Below are 20,641 nucleotides of genomic sequence, written 5' to 3' on the forward strand. Positions count from 1 at the left end.
CTGTTTCCCCTGTGGCTAGAAGGACCATGTCATCAGCAAACCTCAAACACCCTACTCTTCTTCCTCCAATTCCTACTTCGTTGTCATCTAATGAGCATTGGTCAATCATATTTTCCAAGTAGACGTTGAAACGAATATGTGATAGACGGTATCCTTGTCTTACTCCTTTTCCTAGTCTGATCCAATTTGTACTTTCTCTTCTTATTTTAACGGAGGCTTTTTGATTCAGATATAATGAGTTTACAAGTCTTCTGGTTTTCCAGTCCACTCTCTTTTCCCTCATTATAGTCGTCAGCTTGTCTCAAGCCATATTGTCAAATGCCTTTTCTGGATCGATGAACCACATATAGAGGTCTCTTCCTTTTTCAATAAACCTTTCTGCCAAGATTCGTAGGGGCCATCTCTGGTGCTCGTATTCTGTCTAAAGCCAAACTGCTCCTCGCCAAGATTCTCCTCCATTACTTTTTCAAGTCCCTTATTAATTATTCTTAGCGTCACTTTGGCTGCATGTGAAATGAAGCTGGTTGTTCTGTGCTCACCACATTTCTTGGTTCCTTGTTTTTCGGTAATGGAATCATTACTGTTGTCATAAAGTCCTCAGGCCATTCACCACTGTCATATATTTTATTACATAACCTCAATATTTCTCTTATTCCACCTTGGTTCAAGCATTTTAATATTTCTCCCGGTATCTTATCTGTACCTACTGCTTTGCCATTTTTCATTGCAGCTATGGCAGACTTTACTTCTTCCATTATTATGGTTGGTCCTTTCTTGTCATCAATTACACTGTTGAGTGACTCAAGTTACAGAGTTTCTGGTTTGCGATCTGTGTCATATAGCTCTTTTAGATATTCTTATCATCTCTGGAGGACATCGTCACGATCTTTGTATACTACCTCTTCGTCTATATTCAAAATTCCCATAGTAGTACTTTCTACTCTGTTTTGATTCCATGTCATACCTGTTGTATAGTAAGTCGTATCTTCCCTTCCTGTCCAGTTCTTCAATTACATCACACTCCTCTTTTAGCCATTTTTTTCCTAGCCTGCTGTGTTTCTCTTCGCCGTTCATTATTCAACCTTCGATACATCTTTTTTGCATCTTCAGTGTTCTTGTTTTTAAATTTTCTTCTCTCCTCCATCTTGGAAATCTTTTCTTCTGTGACCCATGGCTTTTTTGTCCCTTTCCCTTTTACATATCCGATATTTGCTGTCCTGCTTCAATAATTCCTTCTTTCAGCATATTCCAGAACTCGTTGACATTATCAGGTGGTTCTTTGTCTCGTAATGTGTTTAGAAACTCAAGTGACAACATTTCTGTAATTTGTTCTTCATTGGATCTTATCTTCTCTAGATCCCACTTCTTCACCTTGGTCGCCTTCTTCAGTTTTTTTATTCTTATTTCTATTTCTGCCATAAGTAAGTTGTGGTCGCTATTAATATCTGCATCTGGTAATGTTTGCATCGTCTTGACTCCATTCCTGCAACCTTTCTTCCACCAGAATAAAATTAGTTTGTTTTCTGTATTTATCCCCTGGTGATTTCCAAGTGTAGAACCTCCTCTTGTGGTTCTTGAAGCAGTCAATTAGCCATTCACCTCTATCATTTCTCTTTCCAAGACCATGACTGCCTACTATGTTTCCCTCTTTCCCTTTTCCACAGTGGCGTTCCAGTCTCCGATTACTACTTTGCAGCATTTTTTATTTTCGTCCATTATTCTCTCTATTACATTGTACGTTTCCTCTACAATTTGGTCATCATGTTCTGAAGTTGGAATGTACACCTGGACAAATCAGTAAATCCTTTTGTGTTCCTTTCAGCCTTACGCCAATAACCCGGTCATTTGCATCGTCCACATATTCCACACATCTAGCTAATTCTTTTGTCATAATCATTCCTATTCCATTCATTCCTTTTCCTTCTCCTCCTGAGTAGTACAATACATATTCATCAGACTGTAACTCTCCATATCCATTCCATCTTACCTCAGCAACTCCTGAGGTCCATGTGGTTATTTTCCATCTCTCTTTTAAGGTTTTCTTGTTTTCCTACTTGTAGCAGAGTTGTAACATTCCAGGTACGAATTCTCGTTTTGATTTTTTGCCTCCTTTCAAGTTGTCCCCCCCCCCCCCCCCCCCAGAGATCCGAATGGGGGAATATTTTACATCGGGATACTGGTTTAACATGAGAGGAAGCCATTTTTGTGCATAAAATTGAGACTGCATTATGCAGGGAAGATAATCTGCGGTGGTATTCCGTTGCCTTCCGGTAAATTATCGGATCTTAATTCCATTCAAAATGTCCGAAAAGACAGGGAACATCGAGTGAAATGTAGCAATCAATATACTTGCAGATTTGTTGCTCTACGAGATTTTATCATCGATTAACTGCCATGGAAAATCTGAAGAAAATTGTGGACTCTCTTCTTCGCCGGGTTGAGACCACTGTCGAATTGCAGGTTATGTCACACGGCATGGCGTGATTTCATCTCATGGTGACTAACGTTTGTCCAGTGTACTTAGTGGAACTCACTTCCCACAAAGCGAGGCATCGTACTCAAGGCATTGTTCTGTATCTACGGATAATATTGTGGCCACCGAAACTGTAGACAGTAATGCATTCTACTTCTCTTGTTATATTTCGGTGTTTCTCAGTTATCTACACTGTAAAGCGATTACCCTGTTTTAATAAAGATCATAATTTTTTTACAAATTCAGTGGATGAAAATAAAGCTAAGTGTTTTTCTAAGGGCACAGATGTTTCAAAGGATCTTCACTTATTTAACCCAATCATAGCGTAGTGTCCCTCTAGACAACTATTTCTTTCTTTTTGTTCTACGTTTTACCTGACCATCATTTAATGTCTGTAAGGTAACAAAGCTGTTAAATGACTTTGTATCAAATATATATCATACTCTTTTTACATATAAACAGGTTTATGTACTAGAGGGGTTCTATAGTAATGCAGCATTCTCGGCCATTTTCGCTTGAAAAAGTGCGAAATTTATTGTGGTAAAACGTGGAATATTCCTGCTTCATGAAGTTCCGATATGTAGCGCCGCTATTACGTAGCCTTCAAAGTAGCGTACGTAACGGAAGTGCGTTCCTAGCAGAGAGCTGTCATCGTGTTTCTTTTGCTGGTAAACGAGAGCATTGCAGATATTTATAGACGCTTGCAGGATGTCTGCGGAGAACTGGCACTGAAAAAAAGCACGGCGAGTCGTTGGTCGAGGCGTCTACCATAATCGCAACAAAGTTGCGCGAATCAGTCCGATCTCCCGCGTTCCAGCCGGCCGCACACAGTTGTGACTCCCGCAGTGTGTTCGTTGACACAAAAATGCAAGCGAACTTCTCCTTCTCTATGACAAGGCATGACCTCCTACAAGCCTGTGCACCTGAGAGTAGCTCAAAAAACTTCGTTGGACTGTTCTTCCTCATCCACCCTACAAACCGGATCTCGCACCTACCGACTTCCATCTGTTTGGTCCAATAAAGAATGCACCCCAGCATTACATAGGTGATGGGGAGGTTATTGACGTAGCAAGACGTTTCCTCCTACATCGACCAGTAAAGTGGTACCATTGGGGTATACAGTCTCTCTCAGTAAGGTGGCGTAAGCCGGTCGCATTGAATGGAGATTATGATGAAAAATAGGGGTTTGCAGTCAAAATAAAGGTATTGTGTATAGGGATCCTGAATAAAACTAACTTCCTTCTCCTCATATTCTTCCCAATGAGTTTCAAACAGTAAATTCTATTTCTTCCTTCGAAACAAAAAACGGCGAGAAAGCTGAATCTGAAAAGCCGAATATGTCAGACTGATGCTTTCGTAGAGGAGTGCAGAATATTGGCGCTTAACTGAAGTTACCGGTCGTTGTTCAGGCGCAGCGTTTTGGCCTGTGTTGAAAAAAAAACTAAGTTTGTGACAAGCAAAATTACCTAACAGGGTGACCAATATTAAGAGTTATTTTCGTAAACAGGCTTTAAACACACCTCTCGCAAATAAAAGACACTACATATTTTAATTCCTCACCGACAAACTGCAGACCACACTTTCCAACTACCCACCCACCTACACACACACACACACGCACACTCAAATTTGTCACTAGACCTTACCTTGTGCCTAGACATTTCGATAGCCACGACATTAAGCCTAGGGGGAATTGTTGTTGTGGTCTTCAGTCCTGAGACTGGTTTGATGCAGCTCTCCATGCTACTCTATCCTGTGCAAGCTTCTTCATCTCCCAGTACCTACTGCAACCTACATCCTTCTGAATCTGCTTAGTGTATTGATCTCTTGGTCTCCCTCTATGATTTTTACCCTCCACGCTGCCCTCCAATGTTAAATTTGTGATCCTTTGATGCCTCAAAACATGTCCTACCAACCGATCCCTTCTTTTAGTCAAGTTGTGCCACAAACTTCTCTTCTCCCCAGTCCTATTCAATACCTCCTCATTAGTTACGTGATCTACCCACCTTATCTTCAGCATTCTTCTGTAGCACCACATTTCGAAAGCTTCTATTCTCTTCTTGTCCAAACTGGTTATCGTCCATGTTTCACTTCCATACATGGCTACACTCCATACAAATACTTTCAGAAACGACTTCCTGACACTTAAATCTATACTCGATGTTAACAAATTTCTCTTCTTCAGAAACGCTTTCCTTGCCATTGCCAGTCTACATTTTATATCCTCTCTACTTCGACCATCATCAGTTATTTTACTCCCTAAATAGCAAAACTCCTTTACTACTTTAAGTGTCTCATTTCCTAATCTAATCCCCTCAGCATCACCCGATTTAATTTGACTACATTCCATTATCCTCGTTTTGTTTTTGTTGATGTTCATCTTATATCCTCTTTTCAAGACACTGTCCATTCCGTTCAACTGCTCTTCCAAGTCCTTTGCTGTCTCTGACAGAATTACAATGTCATCGGCGAACCTCAAAGTTTTTACTTCTTCTCCATGAATTTTACTTCTTCTCCATGAATTTTCTTTTGTTTCTTTTACTGCTTGCTCAATATACAGATTGAATAACATCGGGGAGAGGCTACAACCCTGTCTCACTCCTTTCCCAACCACTGCTTCCCTTTCATGCCCCTCGACTCTTATAACTGCCATCTGGTTTCTGTACAAATTGTAAATAGCCTTTCGCTCCCTGTATTTTACCCCTGCCACCTTCAGAATTTGAAAGAGAGTATTCCAGTCAACATTGTCAAAAGCTTTCTCTAAGTCTACAAATGCTAGAAACGTAGGGTTGCCTTTTCTTAATCTTTCTTCTAAGATAAGTCGTAAGGTTAGTATTGCCTCACGTGTTCCAACATTTCTACGGAATCCAAACTGATCCTCCCCGAGGTCCGCTTCTACCAGTTTTTCCATTCGTCTGTAAAGAATTCGCGTTAGTATTTTGCAGCTGTGACTTATTAAACTGATAGTTCGGTAATTTTTACATCTGTCAACACCTGCTTTCTTTGGTATTGGAATTATTATATTCTTCTTGAAGTCTGTGGGTATTTCGCCTGTCTCATACATCTTGCTCACCAGATGGTAGAGTTTTGTCATGACTGGCTCTCCCAAGGCCATCAGTAGTTCTAATGGAATGTTGTCTACTCCCGGGGCCTTGTTTCGACTTAGGTCTTTCAGTGCTCTGTCAAACTCTTCACGCAGTATCTTATCTCCCATTTCATCTTCATCTACATCCTCTTCCATTTCCATAATACTGTCCTCAAGTACATCTCCCTTGTATAAACCCTCTATATACTCCTTCCACCTTTCTGCCTTCCCTTCTTTGCTTAGAACTGGGTTGCCATCTGAGCTCTTTATATTCATACAAGTGGTTCTCTTCTCTCCAAAGGTCTCCTTAATTTTCCTGTAGGCAGTATCTATCTTACCCCTAGTGAGACAAGCCTCTACATCCTTACATTTGTCCTCTAGCCATCCCTGCTTAGCCATTTTGCACTTTCTGTCGATCTGATTTTTGAGACGTTTGTATTCCCTTTTGCCTGCTTCATTTACTGCATTTTTATATTTTCTCCTTTCATCAATTAAATTCAATATTTCTTCTGTTACCCAAGGATTTCTATTAGCCCTCGTCTTTTTACCTACTTGATCCTCTGCTGCCTTCACTACTTCATCCCTCAGAGCTACCCATTCTTCTTCTACTGTATTTCTTTCCCCCATTCGTGTCAATTGTTCCCGTATGCTCTCCCTGAAACTCTCTACAACCTCTGGTTCTTTCAGTTTATCCAGGTCCCATCTCCTTAAATTCCCACCTTTTTGCAGTTTCTTCAATTTCAATCTGCAGTTCATAACCAATAGATTGTGGTCAGAATCCACATCTGCCCCTGGAAATGTCTTACAATTTAAAACCTGGTTCCTAAATCTCTGTCTTACCATTATATAATCTATCTGATACCTTTTAGTATCTCCAGGATTCTTCCAGGTATACAACCTTCTTTTATGATTCTTGAACCAAGTGTTAGCTATGATTAAGTTATGCTCTGTGCAAAATTCTACAAGGCGGCTTCCTCTTTCATTTCTTCCCCCCAATCCATATTCACCTACTATGTTTCCTTCTCTACCTTTTCCTACTGACGAATTCCAGTCACCCATGACTATTAAATTTTCGTCTCCCTTCACTACCTGAATAATTTCTTTTATCTCGTCATACATTTCATCAATTTCTTCATCGTCTGCAGAGCTAGTTGGCATATAAACTTGTACTACTGTAGTAGGCATGGGCTTTGTGTCTATCTTGGCCACAATAATGCGTTCACTATGCTGTTTGTAGTAGCTAACCCGCACTCCTATTTTTTTTATTCATTATTAAACCTACTCCTGCATTACCCCTATTTGATTTTGTATTTATAACCCTGTAATCACCAGACCAAAAGTCTTGTTCCTCCTGCCACCGAACTTCACTAATTCCCACTATATCTAACTTTAACGTATCCATTTCCCTTTTTAAATTTTCTAACCTACCTGCCCGATTAAGGGATCTGACATTCGACGCTCCGATCCGTAGAATGCCAGTTTTCTTTCTCCTGATAACGACGTCCTCTTGAGTAGTCCCCGCCCGGAGATCCGAATGGGGGACTATTTTACCACCGGAATATTTTACCCAAGAGGACGCCATCATCATTTAATCATACAGTAAAGCTGCATGTCCTCGGGAAAAATTACGGCTGTAGTTTCCCCTTGCTTTCAGCCGTTCGCAGTACCAGCACAGCAAGGCAGTTTTGGTTAATGTTACAAGGCCAGATCAGTCAATCATCCAGACTGTTGCCCCTGCAACTACTAAAAAGGCTGCTGCCCCTCTTCAGGAACCACATGTTTGTCTGGCCTCTCAACAGATACCCCTCCGTTGTGGTTGCACCTACGGTACGGCCATCTGTATCGCTGAGGCACGCAAGCCTCCCCACCAACGGCTAGGTCCATGGTTCATGGGGGAAGTAGGGGGAATAAGCAACGTAAATCTCACCACGCGCAATGCTTTCAGTTTTGTTTGCTAGTGTATCCTAAGTTTTTAGACACGTGATATATTCTGGTGGGTGAGAAGCGCAGCAGTATCTCACTTCAAGCAGATAAATACATTTGCTGTGCGGTTGTTAGTCTGTAGACACGAAGCAATTTTTTTTTTTATTTTGTTGTGGAGGGAAGCGTGGAGGGCAAAATTTTTGAGGAGGCCAAGGTGTGAATACAGTAAACAGACTCAAATGGTTACCGGCTGCAGTAGTAATGCGGAGAAGAAAAGGCTTGCACGGGATAAATCAGCGCTGCATCAAATAAAAATGACTCTGAGCACTATGGGACTTAACATCTGAGACCATCAGTCGCCTAGACTTGAACTACTTAAACCTAACTAACCTAAGGGCATCACACACATCCATGCCCGAGGCAAGATTCGAACCTGCGACCGTAGCAGCAGCGCGGTTTCGGACTGAAGCGCCTAGAACCGCTCGGCCACAACGGCCGGCTCGCTGCATCAAATTAGTCTTCGGACTGAATACTATAATAACAAGAAGCGTAACTTGTGACAAGTGATTGTTTAGTGCAGAATTGTTGTTGTTGAGGATTGCTATGAATGAAAGGAAAGAAGAAGATAAAACATTTGTTTTAGAAGCGGCACGGTGATGTAGTAGCTGAAATTTTTTTCCTTCAGTTAGATTATCAAAGTCTTAACATCAGAAGACACATTGGATGGACCCGTCATGAACAATACTTCACAACTGGAACTCTACGCCGCTACCTGCCTTTCCCTTAACGCGTTTTCACTACCAGGAATAGAGCCAGCTACTTCCACATCTACATGTGTATACTTCTGTAGACAACATCGTTAATGTGGAGCTCGAAACGGAGTTGCCTATTTGGAAACCTGATTGCTGGAGGAAATTTTACTTGGCCGGAAAGAGAGATTAAGTACCTGCGTAATATTGCTGATAGCCAGACAAAACGGTTAAATCCGTGTCCTCCAAGCAGTACCCCATGAAGTGAGAACATGTCATATTCATATGGTGAATCGTCCGTCGGAAATGGACGTCGGGCTCGGCAGCATTCTCAGTACTCTTTGAAAGGAGAACAGTACGTGCCACTAACTGGGTCCAGCCCCTTGCTTTTTTCTCATCTTCATTAGTATTTACGTCATAGATACGACACTACTCTCAGTTCATCACTTACATCAGTCATGTACATCAACAGTTACTCGTAGGATGCAAAACTCACTTTCTGAGAAGGAAACGTGCCCAATACGTGTGATAAAAGAAACTCCAAAATTCTGTTGTATAAAGTGTTACCTATATAGATTATCTAATTATTTATTTCTTCAGGATAAAATTTCTGATCATTAATTCTGAGAAGTGACTGAATAGTTTGTATCTAATTAGAATGAAAACAATCTGTTCCCTGGTTTGGATTCATAACAGTTTAGGTGACTGCTGGGATTATGAGACTTGCTGCTGCTGTCTTCAGTCCAAAGACTGGTTTGATGCATCTCCCCATGGTAGCCTGTCTCTTCATCTCTGCATAACTGTTGCAAGCAGCATCCACTCGAAGCTGCTTAGAGTAATCAAACTTCTGGTTTTCCCTCTAAAATTTTTACCCTCCCACATGTTCCTCCAATGCAAATAGACTATTTCTTGATTTCTCAAAATGTATCCTATCAATTGATGCCTTCTTGTAAGACATATATGACTATTTCGATCATGTTATGCTGATAACATAACCTGTCAAAATATCTTGGATTTTTTAAAAATTCCCTGCAATACACCATTAAACTGAACAAGCCTTAAGCTGCGTTTGCAATGAGTGTGAAACACGTTTTGCAACAATGTTTGTAACATTGTTTTCAACTAGTGTTGACTATCGATGTTTGCAACATGTTGCAACACGAAAACAGCTACTCGGATAAAAGGAAACTATCTCTAGCCTGCTTCCGCTGTCACTGCATGGCGCTAGTGTTTGTTAACGTTGCGACATGCTTCATGACATCGTACAGTAGTGTGTAGTAATTGTGTTACCTTAATAGAATGTGGTAAGTTCAAATATCTGTTTTCATGTCAAGATGACAGGTATCTCATTTTATTGTACTCTATGAGAGATAAGAGTGCCTATGGGACGCATGAAGTGGAAACTATAAAATTTCCAAGTTGAAACAGGACACCATTCAGAAAATCGGTGCTGTGTTTAACAGCAGTAACAGTGGTGTAGAAGAGAAGTTGACGCCTCTTTTGACAGAAGATCAGATGAATTGCTTTAGGCACACTTTGAGATGGAATTAAATTTTGTATAACAGAACTTAGGAATTTCCAGCGAGCGTGAATAAAGAAGGGGAACCGACAACAATTGCAAAATGCATATCCACGTTCGTCATTACCGATTGTTACATTACTGTAGAGGAGGTTGATAATGGAGAGGATTTGATTGCTTGTACTGATATATTACACAAAGTCTGGCAATGAAATGACGAGACTGCCCAACTTCTATCGCACAGCCGTATTGGGTAGTTTGATGACCTTGAACCTTCAAGAGCAGCCACCTTCAATTTCGTCTTTGTCTGCTTTAGTTTGCTTTTGAGCCTTCTAGAGAGGACATTATTTTGTAGTAGTGCTGCGATAATGGTGAGCTTAAAAACTGGGCAGCGTAGTAGCCTCAAATTTCTCGTGAAATTAATATAAAAGTCACCAACGGAATTTTTCATACGTTAAACTCGGTGTTTGGTGGTAATGGTATGTCACGTAAGATAGTTTTTGAACGAGAGGGGACTGAAGATGATGAACGTCACGGTTGATATGTGAATTCAAGAACTGAGCAAACATTGAGAAAATTAATGAAACTTAGCGGAACGACCGACTTGTGAGGAGTTGGAGGTCGTAGACATGGTGAACACAAATAGAGAGACAGTAAGGAAAGCTTTTGCTTGATGAACTGAACATGACAAATGACTGTGCAAAACTGGTTCCGAAAAGTCTCTCTCAGGAACAAAAAGGCTATCGGAAGAACATCTGCTCTGATGTCATGGAACGACTCAACGAAGAACCAGATTTGCTCACACGTGTCGTCACTTATGATGAAAACTGAATCTTCCAGTACGATCTGGAAACAAGGCTTCACGCGATACACTGGAAGAGTCCCACATCGCCAAGAATGAAAATGAAGCACGAATGAGCAACTCAGAATTGAAGGCAATGCTGACCTTTTTTTTCTACATCAGGTGTGGTACCATGAATGGCTGCCTGAGGATCAAACCATTAATCAGAAATACTACAAAGTAGTCAAATTGAGGGAAAGAGTAAGGAAGAAAATATAGGGGTTTATGGAAGAACTACACGTGGATTCTGAATCAAGACAACCTTCTAGTCTGCACTGCCGTATCTGTGAAACAGTTTTTAGCAGAGAAGAGCATTCGTGTGCTTGAACATTCTCCGTATTCGCCAGATCTGGCTCCTTGTGACTTTTGCTTCCAAAAGTGAAAAATGTATTGAAGGAAACACATTTCCCGACTGTTGAAGAACTAAAAGCAACAGTAGCAGAACTGTTGAAGATGGTGTGTAGATATAGGAGGTATACATGTTGAAGGGGATAAAAGTTAATTGTAACTCTGTTTGCGATAGATCACGTTTCTGACACCAGTCCCGTTATTTAATTGCCACGCCTCGTAAGTATTCAATATGTAAAGAACATATACTCAAGCTCATATACGTAATAGGATTGTCTTTGTATAACCCCTGAACCAAAGCTTCACAAACTATGAACTTTTTTGAGATACAGCGGGCTTCGAAATCCATACATATTAAAAAAACGGATTTACATATATTATGTACGTATGTATTAAGTATGTTCCATATCTCTTTCTAAACCACTGGATCAATTTCAACCAAAAATTGGTATACATATCAGTTATTGTCTGGAAATCGTTACTGTGGGAGTAAGGATCACCTACCTATCAGAGGGGTGGGGTTGAGGGTGAAGATGCAGTGTAGTCCGCAACGTACGAATAGCCATACTTCAGTCATATAGTTTTTTAGAATGAGAGCACCCAGTGCCTTGGCACAAATTTTACACATAATTTCAAAACTTCATGAACCTTTTTCTCTCTGACAACTGCAACAAAATGATGAAAGAAAAAAATGTTTATCGCTTACTACATTTTCGCAGTTCATGCACTGAAACTGCCACATGAAGCATTACGTTTTAATTTACTACTCCTTTACTAGTAACTGTATTCGCGACACATTTATCAGGCAGTATTCGCATATATCACTGAATGTACCTGGAGGTATGACGCTATAAACACCGAATGCGCGAAAAACTGCCGCGTCATGCGTGACGTTTTAATTTATTACTTCGTTACTACTAACTCTATTCACAACATATTTTGCAGACAGTTGGCATTATATCACAGGATGTACCTGCGAGATTATATCATTGTATAGCGCATAGGTCAGGGGATACGACATCATCAAAAAGTACTGGCGTCCTATTAGGTTAAGCGTCATAACGTGGAAAGAGAATGAGGCAGGACGGGATGGACAGAGAGAGAGGGGGAGGAGGGATGGACAGGGGAAGGGAGAGGAGGAGATGGAGAGAGGAAGGAATCAGGAAGAGATGGATAGACAGAGGGAGGCAGTGACAGGCAGAGCGAGACTAGAGGACGAGACAAGCAGAGAGAGGGGTAGGAGGAAATGGACAGAGAAAAAGATAAGGGGCGATGGACAAAGAGTAGGGAGAGGGCAAGATACACAGAGAAAGGAAAGAATAAAAGAAGAACAAAAAAAATGGTTCAAATGGCTCTGAGCACTATGGGACTCAACTGCTGTGGTCATCAGTCCCCTAGAACTTAGAACTACTTAAACCTTACTAACCTAAGGACATCACACACATCCATGCTCGAGGCAGGATTCGAACCTGCGACCGTAGCAGTCGCACGGTTCCGGACCGCGCGCCTAGAACCGCGAGACCACCGCGGCCGGCAAAAGAAGAACAGGGAGGGGGAAGAGGAGGTGGTGGACAGAAGAGGGAAGGAGGAGGACACAGAGGTGAAGGAACAGATAGACAGAGAGAGATGAAGGATGAGACAGACAGAGAGAGAACGAAGGAGGAGCTGGGCAAGTGCAAGATTGGAATAAATAAATACCCGCCCAACGCCAGGTACTCAGCTAGTATGAAATAAATGTGCGAGCCTTAGAATGGCTTAAGACCAACAGCAAGTCTCTGATTCAAATGAATTGCTTTTCTGAAATTTGTGACTTTCCTTGAAACAAATGTTTCTTTCAAATTCGTTACAATTTTAAAATCGGACGGTGATGTCTTTACAAAGTTACGAAAAGCAGCACCTTCTTCCATATTCATCTCGCGCAGCGGTCCTTCCAGCAAGGTTTGCTACCGTATGTTTTCGTCCAAGAAGATGACTACGTCTTTGCGACAGCGTTGTAATCAATGAGAATACACAATTACAGCTTCAATACTGCAGACGATACGAACACACTTACAGAAATGGTACGTGGTAAGATCTTACGGGACCAAACTGCTGAGGTCATCGGTCCCTAAACTTACACACTACTTTATCTGACTTGAACTACCTTACGCTAAGGACAACACTCACACCCATGCCCGAGGGAGGACTCCGACGGAGGGAGCCACACGGACCGTGTCAGGACGTCCCAGACCGCTCGGCTACCCCGCGCGGCGTACAGAAATGTTTGCTGCTTTTGTGGACGGGGGTGCGAACAACAAGAAGCATAATTTCAAACATGTTTGGGGATTTTGTCAGGCACGACGTTGGGAACTGACGCAGCTTTTGTTTCTAATGCACAATACGCTTCGAACCCTGGGGGCTCATCTTCAGGTGCCTAACAAGTCTACCTCATTTTTCAACTTCAGGTTAATACTCGTCTGTTTCCAGAAGTGGTTACAAGGTTTTGAAGGACAGTATGACAATATGACTACTAATGGAAACAGACAAGTATGAACCTAAATTTGAAAAATCATTTAGACTTGTCAGGCACATCAAGATACCCAGGGTTCGAAATGTATCGATCGTGCATCGAAATAAAAACACGATTTGTGGCTGAAGGCAATTTGGTCTTTAGTTTACTGAAGTAATGCAGGCTTGGAAGAAACACTGTCAGCAATGGATATAAGATACAGGAGCACGTTTTTTATCACATTCTAAACGCGATTTTAGATGACGTTCGTAGTGCTCCAGTTTAGGAAATCGTGGGACTGTGTGTGGGAGACTAATTGCAAACGTGAAGTCCGTACCAGCGACGATGCAGATGACGCCCGAGACGAAGGTGCAGAGGCGGCGGTGGCGAGCGCAGTGCCCCGCGAGGACGCACACCTCGGCCAGCAGCAGCAGCGCCGCCGCCGCCAGGAAGAACGCCGCGGACCGCGTCACCGCGTCTGCAACACACGGCGCGCCACCACTCACCTCACTCGCCAGTAACAGCCGTAGCCACTGAAACGACTACTGCGCAGCACAGGTTCAAAAGTATCTGCTTACAGTCTGTAGATGAGTGGGCTTAAGTTGATCCCCGACTCCTGGCAACGCTGTTGCCAGCTTTCAAATACGAAGTTGTAAATGGTTACAAGCGAAAACAGTAGTCCTTTACAGAACTCCGGCAACAACGACATGCTGCTACAGAATCGTTTACAAAATCGCCTAACGTGGTTGGTTGCTGTAGGCACGCGGAGCTGCAACTGTCAGGGATCGTCTTACAGCGACTCGACTAAGGGGTAGCTAGAGCCTGCAAACTCGCAGAATATCGAGTGGAGCAAGCTGGGACCCACTGGGAATAGGGCTGGTAACATAAATCGATGTCGCTGTCAACAGGTAGTTAATCTTCTTATAAAGGTGGTACCAACCTAACTAACAGTGGAGAGAATGGTCTATAAAATTGCAAGACCTCGGCTGTAATCAAACTTTGCCGTCTGCTGATATTTTGGCTGTGAACCACTAAACTGTATTCGGATCGAGATATAAAGACTGACGATAAAGCAGTTCCGTTCATCTTATATACCGATATACAGGGTGTTACAAAAAGGTACGGCCAAACTTTCAGGAAACATTCCTCACACACAAAGAAAGAAAATATGTTATGTGTATATGTGTCCGGAAACGCTTACTTTCCATGTTAGAGCTCATTTTATTACTTCTCTTCAAAACACATTAATCATGGAATGGAAACACACAGCAACAGAACGTACCAGCGTGACTTCAAACACTTTATTACAGGAAATGTTCAAAATGTCCTCCGTTAGCGAGGATACATGCATCCAGCCTCCGTCGCATGGAATCCCTGATGCGCTGATGCAGCCCTGGAGAATGGCGTATTGTATCACAGCCGTTCACAATACGAGCACGAAGAGTCTCTACATTTGGTACCGGGGTTGCGTAGACAAGAGCTTTCAAATACCCCCATAAATAAAAGTCAAGAGGGTTGAGGTCAGGAGTGAAGGCCATGGAATTGGTCCGCCTCTACCAATCCATCGGTCACCGAATCTGTTGTTGAGAAGCGTGCGAACACTTCGACTGAAGTGTGCAGGAGCTCCATCGTGGATGAACCACATGTTGTGTCGTACTTGTAAAAGCACATGTTCTACCAGCACAGGTAGAGTATCCCGTACGAAATCATGATAACGTGCTCCATTGAGCGTAAGTCGAAGAAACTAAAATGAGCCCTAGCATGGAAATTAAGCGTTTCCGGACACATGTCCACGTAACATCTTTTCTTTATTTGTGTGTGAGGAATGTTTCCTGAAAGTTTGGCCGTACCTTTTTGTAACACCCTGTATGAGGAAGGTGGGAGCGCTTATCCTCGTGTCATTAGCCGCCGATAGTTTGAGTTGGTGCATAAGTTCGTAACATTTTGCATACGTTTAACAAAAACAACAGATACACGGCTCCAAAATCCTAACGCTAATTCTTTACAGACGAATGGAAAAACTGGTAGAAGCCGACCTCGGGGGAGATCAGTTTGGATTCCATATAAATATTGGAACACGTGAGGCAATACTGACCCTACGACTTATCTTAGAAGCTAGATTAAGAAAAGGCAAACCTACGTTTCTAGCATTTGTAGACTTACAGAAAGCTTTCTCTTTCAAATTCTAAAGGTGGCAGGGGTAAAATACAGGGAGCGAAAGGCTATTTACAATTTGTACAGAAACCAGATGGCAATTATAAGAGTCGAGGGACATGAAAGGGATGCAGTGGTTGGGAAGGGAGTGTGGGAGGGTTGTAGCCTCTCCCCGATGTTATTCAATCTGTATATTGAGTAAGCAATAAAGGAAACAAAATAAAAATTCGGAGTAGGTATTAAAATCCATGGAGAAGAAATAAAACTTTAAGGTTCGCCGATGACATTGTAATTCTGTCAGAGACAGCAAAGGATTTGGAAGAGCAGTTGAACGGAGTGGACAGTGTCTTGAAAGGAGGATATAAGATGAACATCAACAAAAGCAAAACGAGGATAATGGAAAGTAGTCAACTCGGGTGATGCTGAAGGAATTAGATTAGGAAATGAGACACTTAAAGCAGTAAAGGAGTTTTTCTATTTGGGGAGCAAAATAACTGATGATGGTCGAAGTAGAGAGGATATAAAATGTAGACTCGCAATGGCAAGGAAAGCGTTTCTGAGGAAGAGAAATTTGTTAACATCGAGTATAAATGTCAGGAAGTAGTTTCTGAAAGTATTTGTATGGAGTGTAGCCATGTATGGAAGTGTTCCGCAGATGCACAACATTTTCTTCTGCGGATGTGCGCAGGTATTTGTACGGAGAATTGCTTCTTTGTCTGGACTCAACTATTCCTTACTTCCCCTTATGTTAGCATAAAGACACCGTTTGCCGTCACCTGTAACGATAGGAATGATCGGTGTTGTTAAGGAGCCCACTGATGAAGAGCGAGAAGAGATGCACCGATGGTCACTCGTTAATTTTTTTTTATTTTGGCTTAGAGCATGCGGTACACATAAAACCGATTTTTGAACCTTCCCCATTGCGTGCAAATATCGCACGATGGTGGAATGATCACATTTCATCACACTGCCTGTTCCAGAGTACAGAGCAGCGGACCGTTGTTGATTAATGGTTTAAACGGTCCTCGTCAACCCCGAAGGTTACCCTGAACTTAGAGAGTCACTAATATTAAAACGATCCTTCTTAAAACGAGAAACCATTTTCTTGCCATCGTGACAAAAAATAAAATTACCTACAGCCGTCCTTATGATTTTATTTTATTTTGTCGCTACCAGTTTCAACGCTTCATTGAGTCATCTTCAGGCCTGTATGCATAAAACATTAAAGATAGCAGTATCAACTTATCAGTCAAATGACATAGAAACAGTTTAAAACAGAATGAGAACAATGGCAAGACTCTACAAATGAATTTACACCGAACATTTGAGAGAAAAAAGAGATACATCCATTATCACATATTTAAAATATACCATCACGAATTTCCACTCAATACATTTTACAATTATTCTACCTATTAGAACTTCTTTAAATACTATTCATGATTTTTATTTGACAGTGGGACATGCATTATCTGCACAAACCTGAAATAACTTTCTGTAAGACAAAGTAACTGTAAAAGGTGATGAATGGAAGGAAAAAATACCTCACAAAGAAGTAAAAAGAAGTAATATGACCTATGAGTCGTGTCAAAGTATAAAATGCTTATTTGTACACAGATGAGGGGCATACACTATGTCATATCTATAAAATGAACGTCAAAGACGTTTCTTGCCATGCTGTGTCCAGTGGCATACATGACACAAATGTTTCTGGCTACCTCCGCTGCTGTCACCCGTCTATTGAACGCAGACAGAAGAATATATCGGAAACGTTCCGGGTTCCCCACTTCGCACTCCATTTCTTAGCGTCCACAGCTCCGCTCACTATCTCAAATGACAAAACAACAGTAAGTAAACTCAGATGGTAACAGTGAACTACAAATACCATAAATGTAACAATCAATAAATAAGATACCCATCAGGAAATGGCAGCATGGGTTGGGAAGGACCACATGGTCCACAATGCGTCTGTGTGACTGGTGACCTTATTCATTACGCTCAAGTGGCTGTGCTGAGACCAAGGTCCACCCATCTGCAGTCTGTGGCGCACATTGTTAGAAACAGTGCCTGTCGACTGGGGTCCGATCATTCCGACGACTGACAGCGAAGGCTGGGAAAAGCAACCTAGCTCACAAATTTCAACAAAGCTCACAATCTGCCGCAATACCCTCACCGTCCATGTACACTTGCAACATCGAAAATGCAGATAAAAAACCTTCTGCACCATCCAAAATTTTCGCCGTTTAATATCCGTTGATAACTTGTACTGTACTTGTGGTTCTGAATCCGTAAGCTTTATTAGAAAAGCTATATTTAATAGGTAATCGATGTAATAGTGTATTTACGAGGGGCGTTCAGAAAGTAAGCTCCGATCGGTCGTGAAATGGAAACGACTATGAAAATCCGATAAAGCTTTGCACAGATGTGTTGAGTAGTGTCTCTAGTATAACCCCAGTTAGCATCACGTCGCTCTTCTCATTTCTGAGCTCGCAGTGAGTGCGTAAAGATGTCTAGAAAATAGTGTCTGCCGCCAAGTACGAGGGCCTGGTGAGAAATTTCGCCTGAAGCTATGCTGCTAACATTACATAACTGTCGTGCTGTTTCTTCTTCAAGATAATTCTCAGCCGCATTCTGCAGGGGCAATGAAGATGCTCCTGCATCGTTTTCAAATGGAAATGTTAGATTACCCACAATACAGTCCGCAATTGTCTCCCCCTGAGTTTCATCTCTGGTCACATGAACCGCTGTCTTTGAAGACAACATTTTGACACAGACAACGAGTTGTAGGCCAGCGTGGAGAATTGGCGGAAAGCACTGGCGGCTGCCTTCCATGATGAGGCTATTGAAAAGTTGGTACAACGCTATGACAAACGTCTAAGTCATAACGGCGACTACGTAGAGAAGTAGCTGAAAGGTGTAGCTAATTGTTACAAGTAAAACATTTCTGATGTTCACTGTGGTTTCAATTTGGCAATCAATCGGAGCTTACTTTCTGAACAGGCCTCGTATTTCTGAATGTATATTATTGATAGTAATTATAATAAAAATATTATAAATTGCTGGGTAATAGCCAAGGGAACTTTATTTCAATGCGTCGATGGCATCGACGAAACGGCAGTAGCTGTGCCGTTGTTTGTCTTGCGTATGGAGTGTCTGTCACGTTGCGAGTATAGAGGAAGCAAAGCAGCTTGAATGGTGAAAGAGTGCGGAAGTGTTAGTTGGGCGCTCCCGCAGGAGCGGTGTGCAGCTATGCTCGCACCAATGTAGACGCGACTGCTGAGAGCACGGCAGGAGTGGACAGGCGGAAAAAGCTGCGGCTCTAATTATTGCCTGTCCCATAATTATCCTTGGCTTGGTTCTCATCCAGCGGCAGCACCAGCGGTAACTCGGTATTGTCGTCGGCTACATTCTTCGTGATCTGCACATCGTAAGACTGTTAAGTGAGAAATTATAAACTTACTTAGGCATTATCCAGCGACATTTCTTTTACAACGTATGACTAACTTGAATAATAAACTGCAATAGTTAAAGCTTGTAGGGCAACTGTGTTGTCACTGTCCTCAGACATTATTACCAAGGAGGGTGCCTTTCCTTTCCATGCAATCACGAGTGTCGTAAGAATATGAAAATTGATTAACTATTTACTGCCAGTTTTGTGTGTTTGCTAATGACCAGTTTCAGGATAAACTTTCTGCCTCAGTATTGCATAACAAAGGCTTAAATAATTTGCAATTTTAAGTGTTAACTTCATTCATTTAATGTGATGTAAAATTTCACTGGCAAAACTAATAACTAAAGATACAGCACAAATTAAGGGTGCACATTTCATTTATTCTATATTTACCTTAGCGAGTGACTTCTGCTGGCTTGGTATGTATCTTATTGTTGTTATTTTAAAAGTAAAATCAGTTGCGAATTTGCTTACAGTGAATTCGATTCAGTCTTTCAATAATCAGAAGTAAGTTACTTTCCTTTTTTAAAATTTTGCTTCACGTTACACTGAGGTTACTGAATGTCATTTTTTTACATAACATGGTTTTAGTTACATTTATTTAAACAGTAACTCCATTTAATTTTAATTTCAAGAATAAGTAACTGGGATCTCAGTGCTTTATAATTCATTTATTTTCTCGTGAACAGTTGTGCTGTGATAAAGCGTGACAACCCTGTGTTGCCACGCCAGTGATTATTGCTTAAATTTCTTTGCCATTATCTTTCTTAAGGTTCTGGAGAGTCTTTGCCTTAGCGGGCTGGCGACCGTTTAATTGTCCCTTTTCAGCTAGTCATTGTTTTCTTTGTATTAACAGTAATTTTTGTAGTAAATATTACGTGGTACCCTTTTCCACCGTCTGCAGTTCGTGAGCTATTGCACTATATTCCACCCATTTCAAAATTATCATCAGTATCTAGCTGAAGTTTAGAACAGATTCTTCCTTCAGCAGAGTCTGTTACACATTTTTCTCCAACTAACCGGCGTTATTTTCCTTCGGTGACGATAGCCTTACTCACTGTAAAATTTCATTAGGCATATGCGATCAAGGTCAGTATATCGCATCCCAGTAGGCCGATTAGGAAGGAAGAGGTTGCACGTGGCGACGCTGGTGACGGGACAGTGTCAATTTGGTATGGATTCGGGAGGACGACGGTTCAATCCCGTCTCCGGCCATCCTGATTTAGGTTTTCCGTGATTTCCCTAAATCGCTTCAGGCAAATGCCGGGATGGTTCCTTTGAAAGGGCACGGCCGATTTCCTTCCCCATCCTTCCCTCACCCGAGCTTGCGCTCCGTCTCTGATGACCTCGTTGTCGACGGGATGTTAAACACTAATCTCCTCCCCTCCTCCTCCTCAATTTGGTATGGTTTTTGGCACGAATTTTGCGTTGTGCAGATTCGTAGCGAATTACACCCTTTCGCTACGAATAAAGTCACTCACGCACCGCAGTAATAAGTGGCGGAAATAAGCCGCAAAATTTCTAAATTTGCACTACTCACAAAAACAGACAACATGATGGACACAAATGAAACTCATAATCTGATTGTGCGTAACGGGGAACAATCGGCT

The 20,641-nt window shown here is 41.8% G+C and overlaps 1 protein-coding gene across 1 annotated transcript in view; it reads right to left on the reverse strand.

The window, feature by feature from the left end:
• LOC126235067 (uncharacterized) overlaps positions 1–20,641 on the reverse strand; it is a 145,161-nt gene that overhangs the window by 34,655 nt on the left and 89,865 nt on the right. The window contains exon 2 of the mRNA XM_049943801.1: positions 13,764–13,904. Coding sequence (XP_049799758.1) covers positions 13,764–13,904 — 141 coding nt within the window. The remainder of the gene's footprint in view (positions 1–13,763; positions 13,905–20,641) is intronic.

The sequence above is a fragment of the Schistocerca nitens genome, chromosome 2 (assembly GCF_023898315.1).
Source record: "Schistocerca nitens isolate TAMUIC-IGC-003100 chromosome 2, iqSchNite1.1, whole genome shotgun sequence".
Classification (NCBI taxonomy): Eukaryota; Metazoa; Arthropoda; class Insecta; order Orthoptera; family Acrididae; genus Schistocerca; species Schistocerca nitens.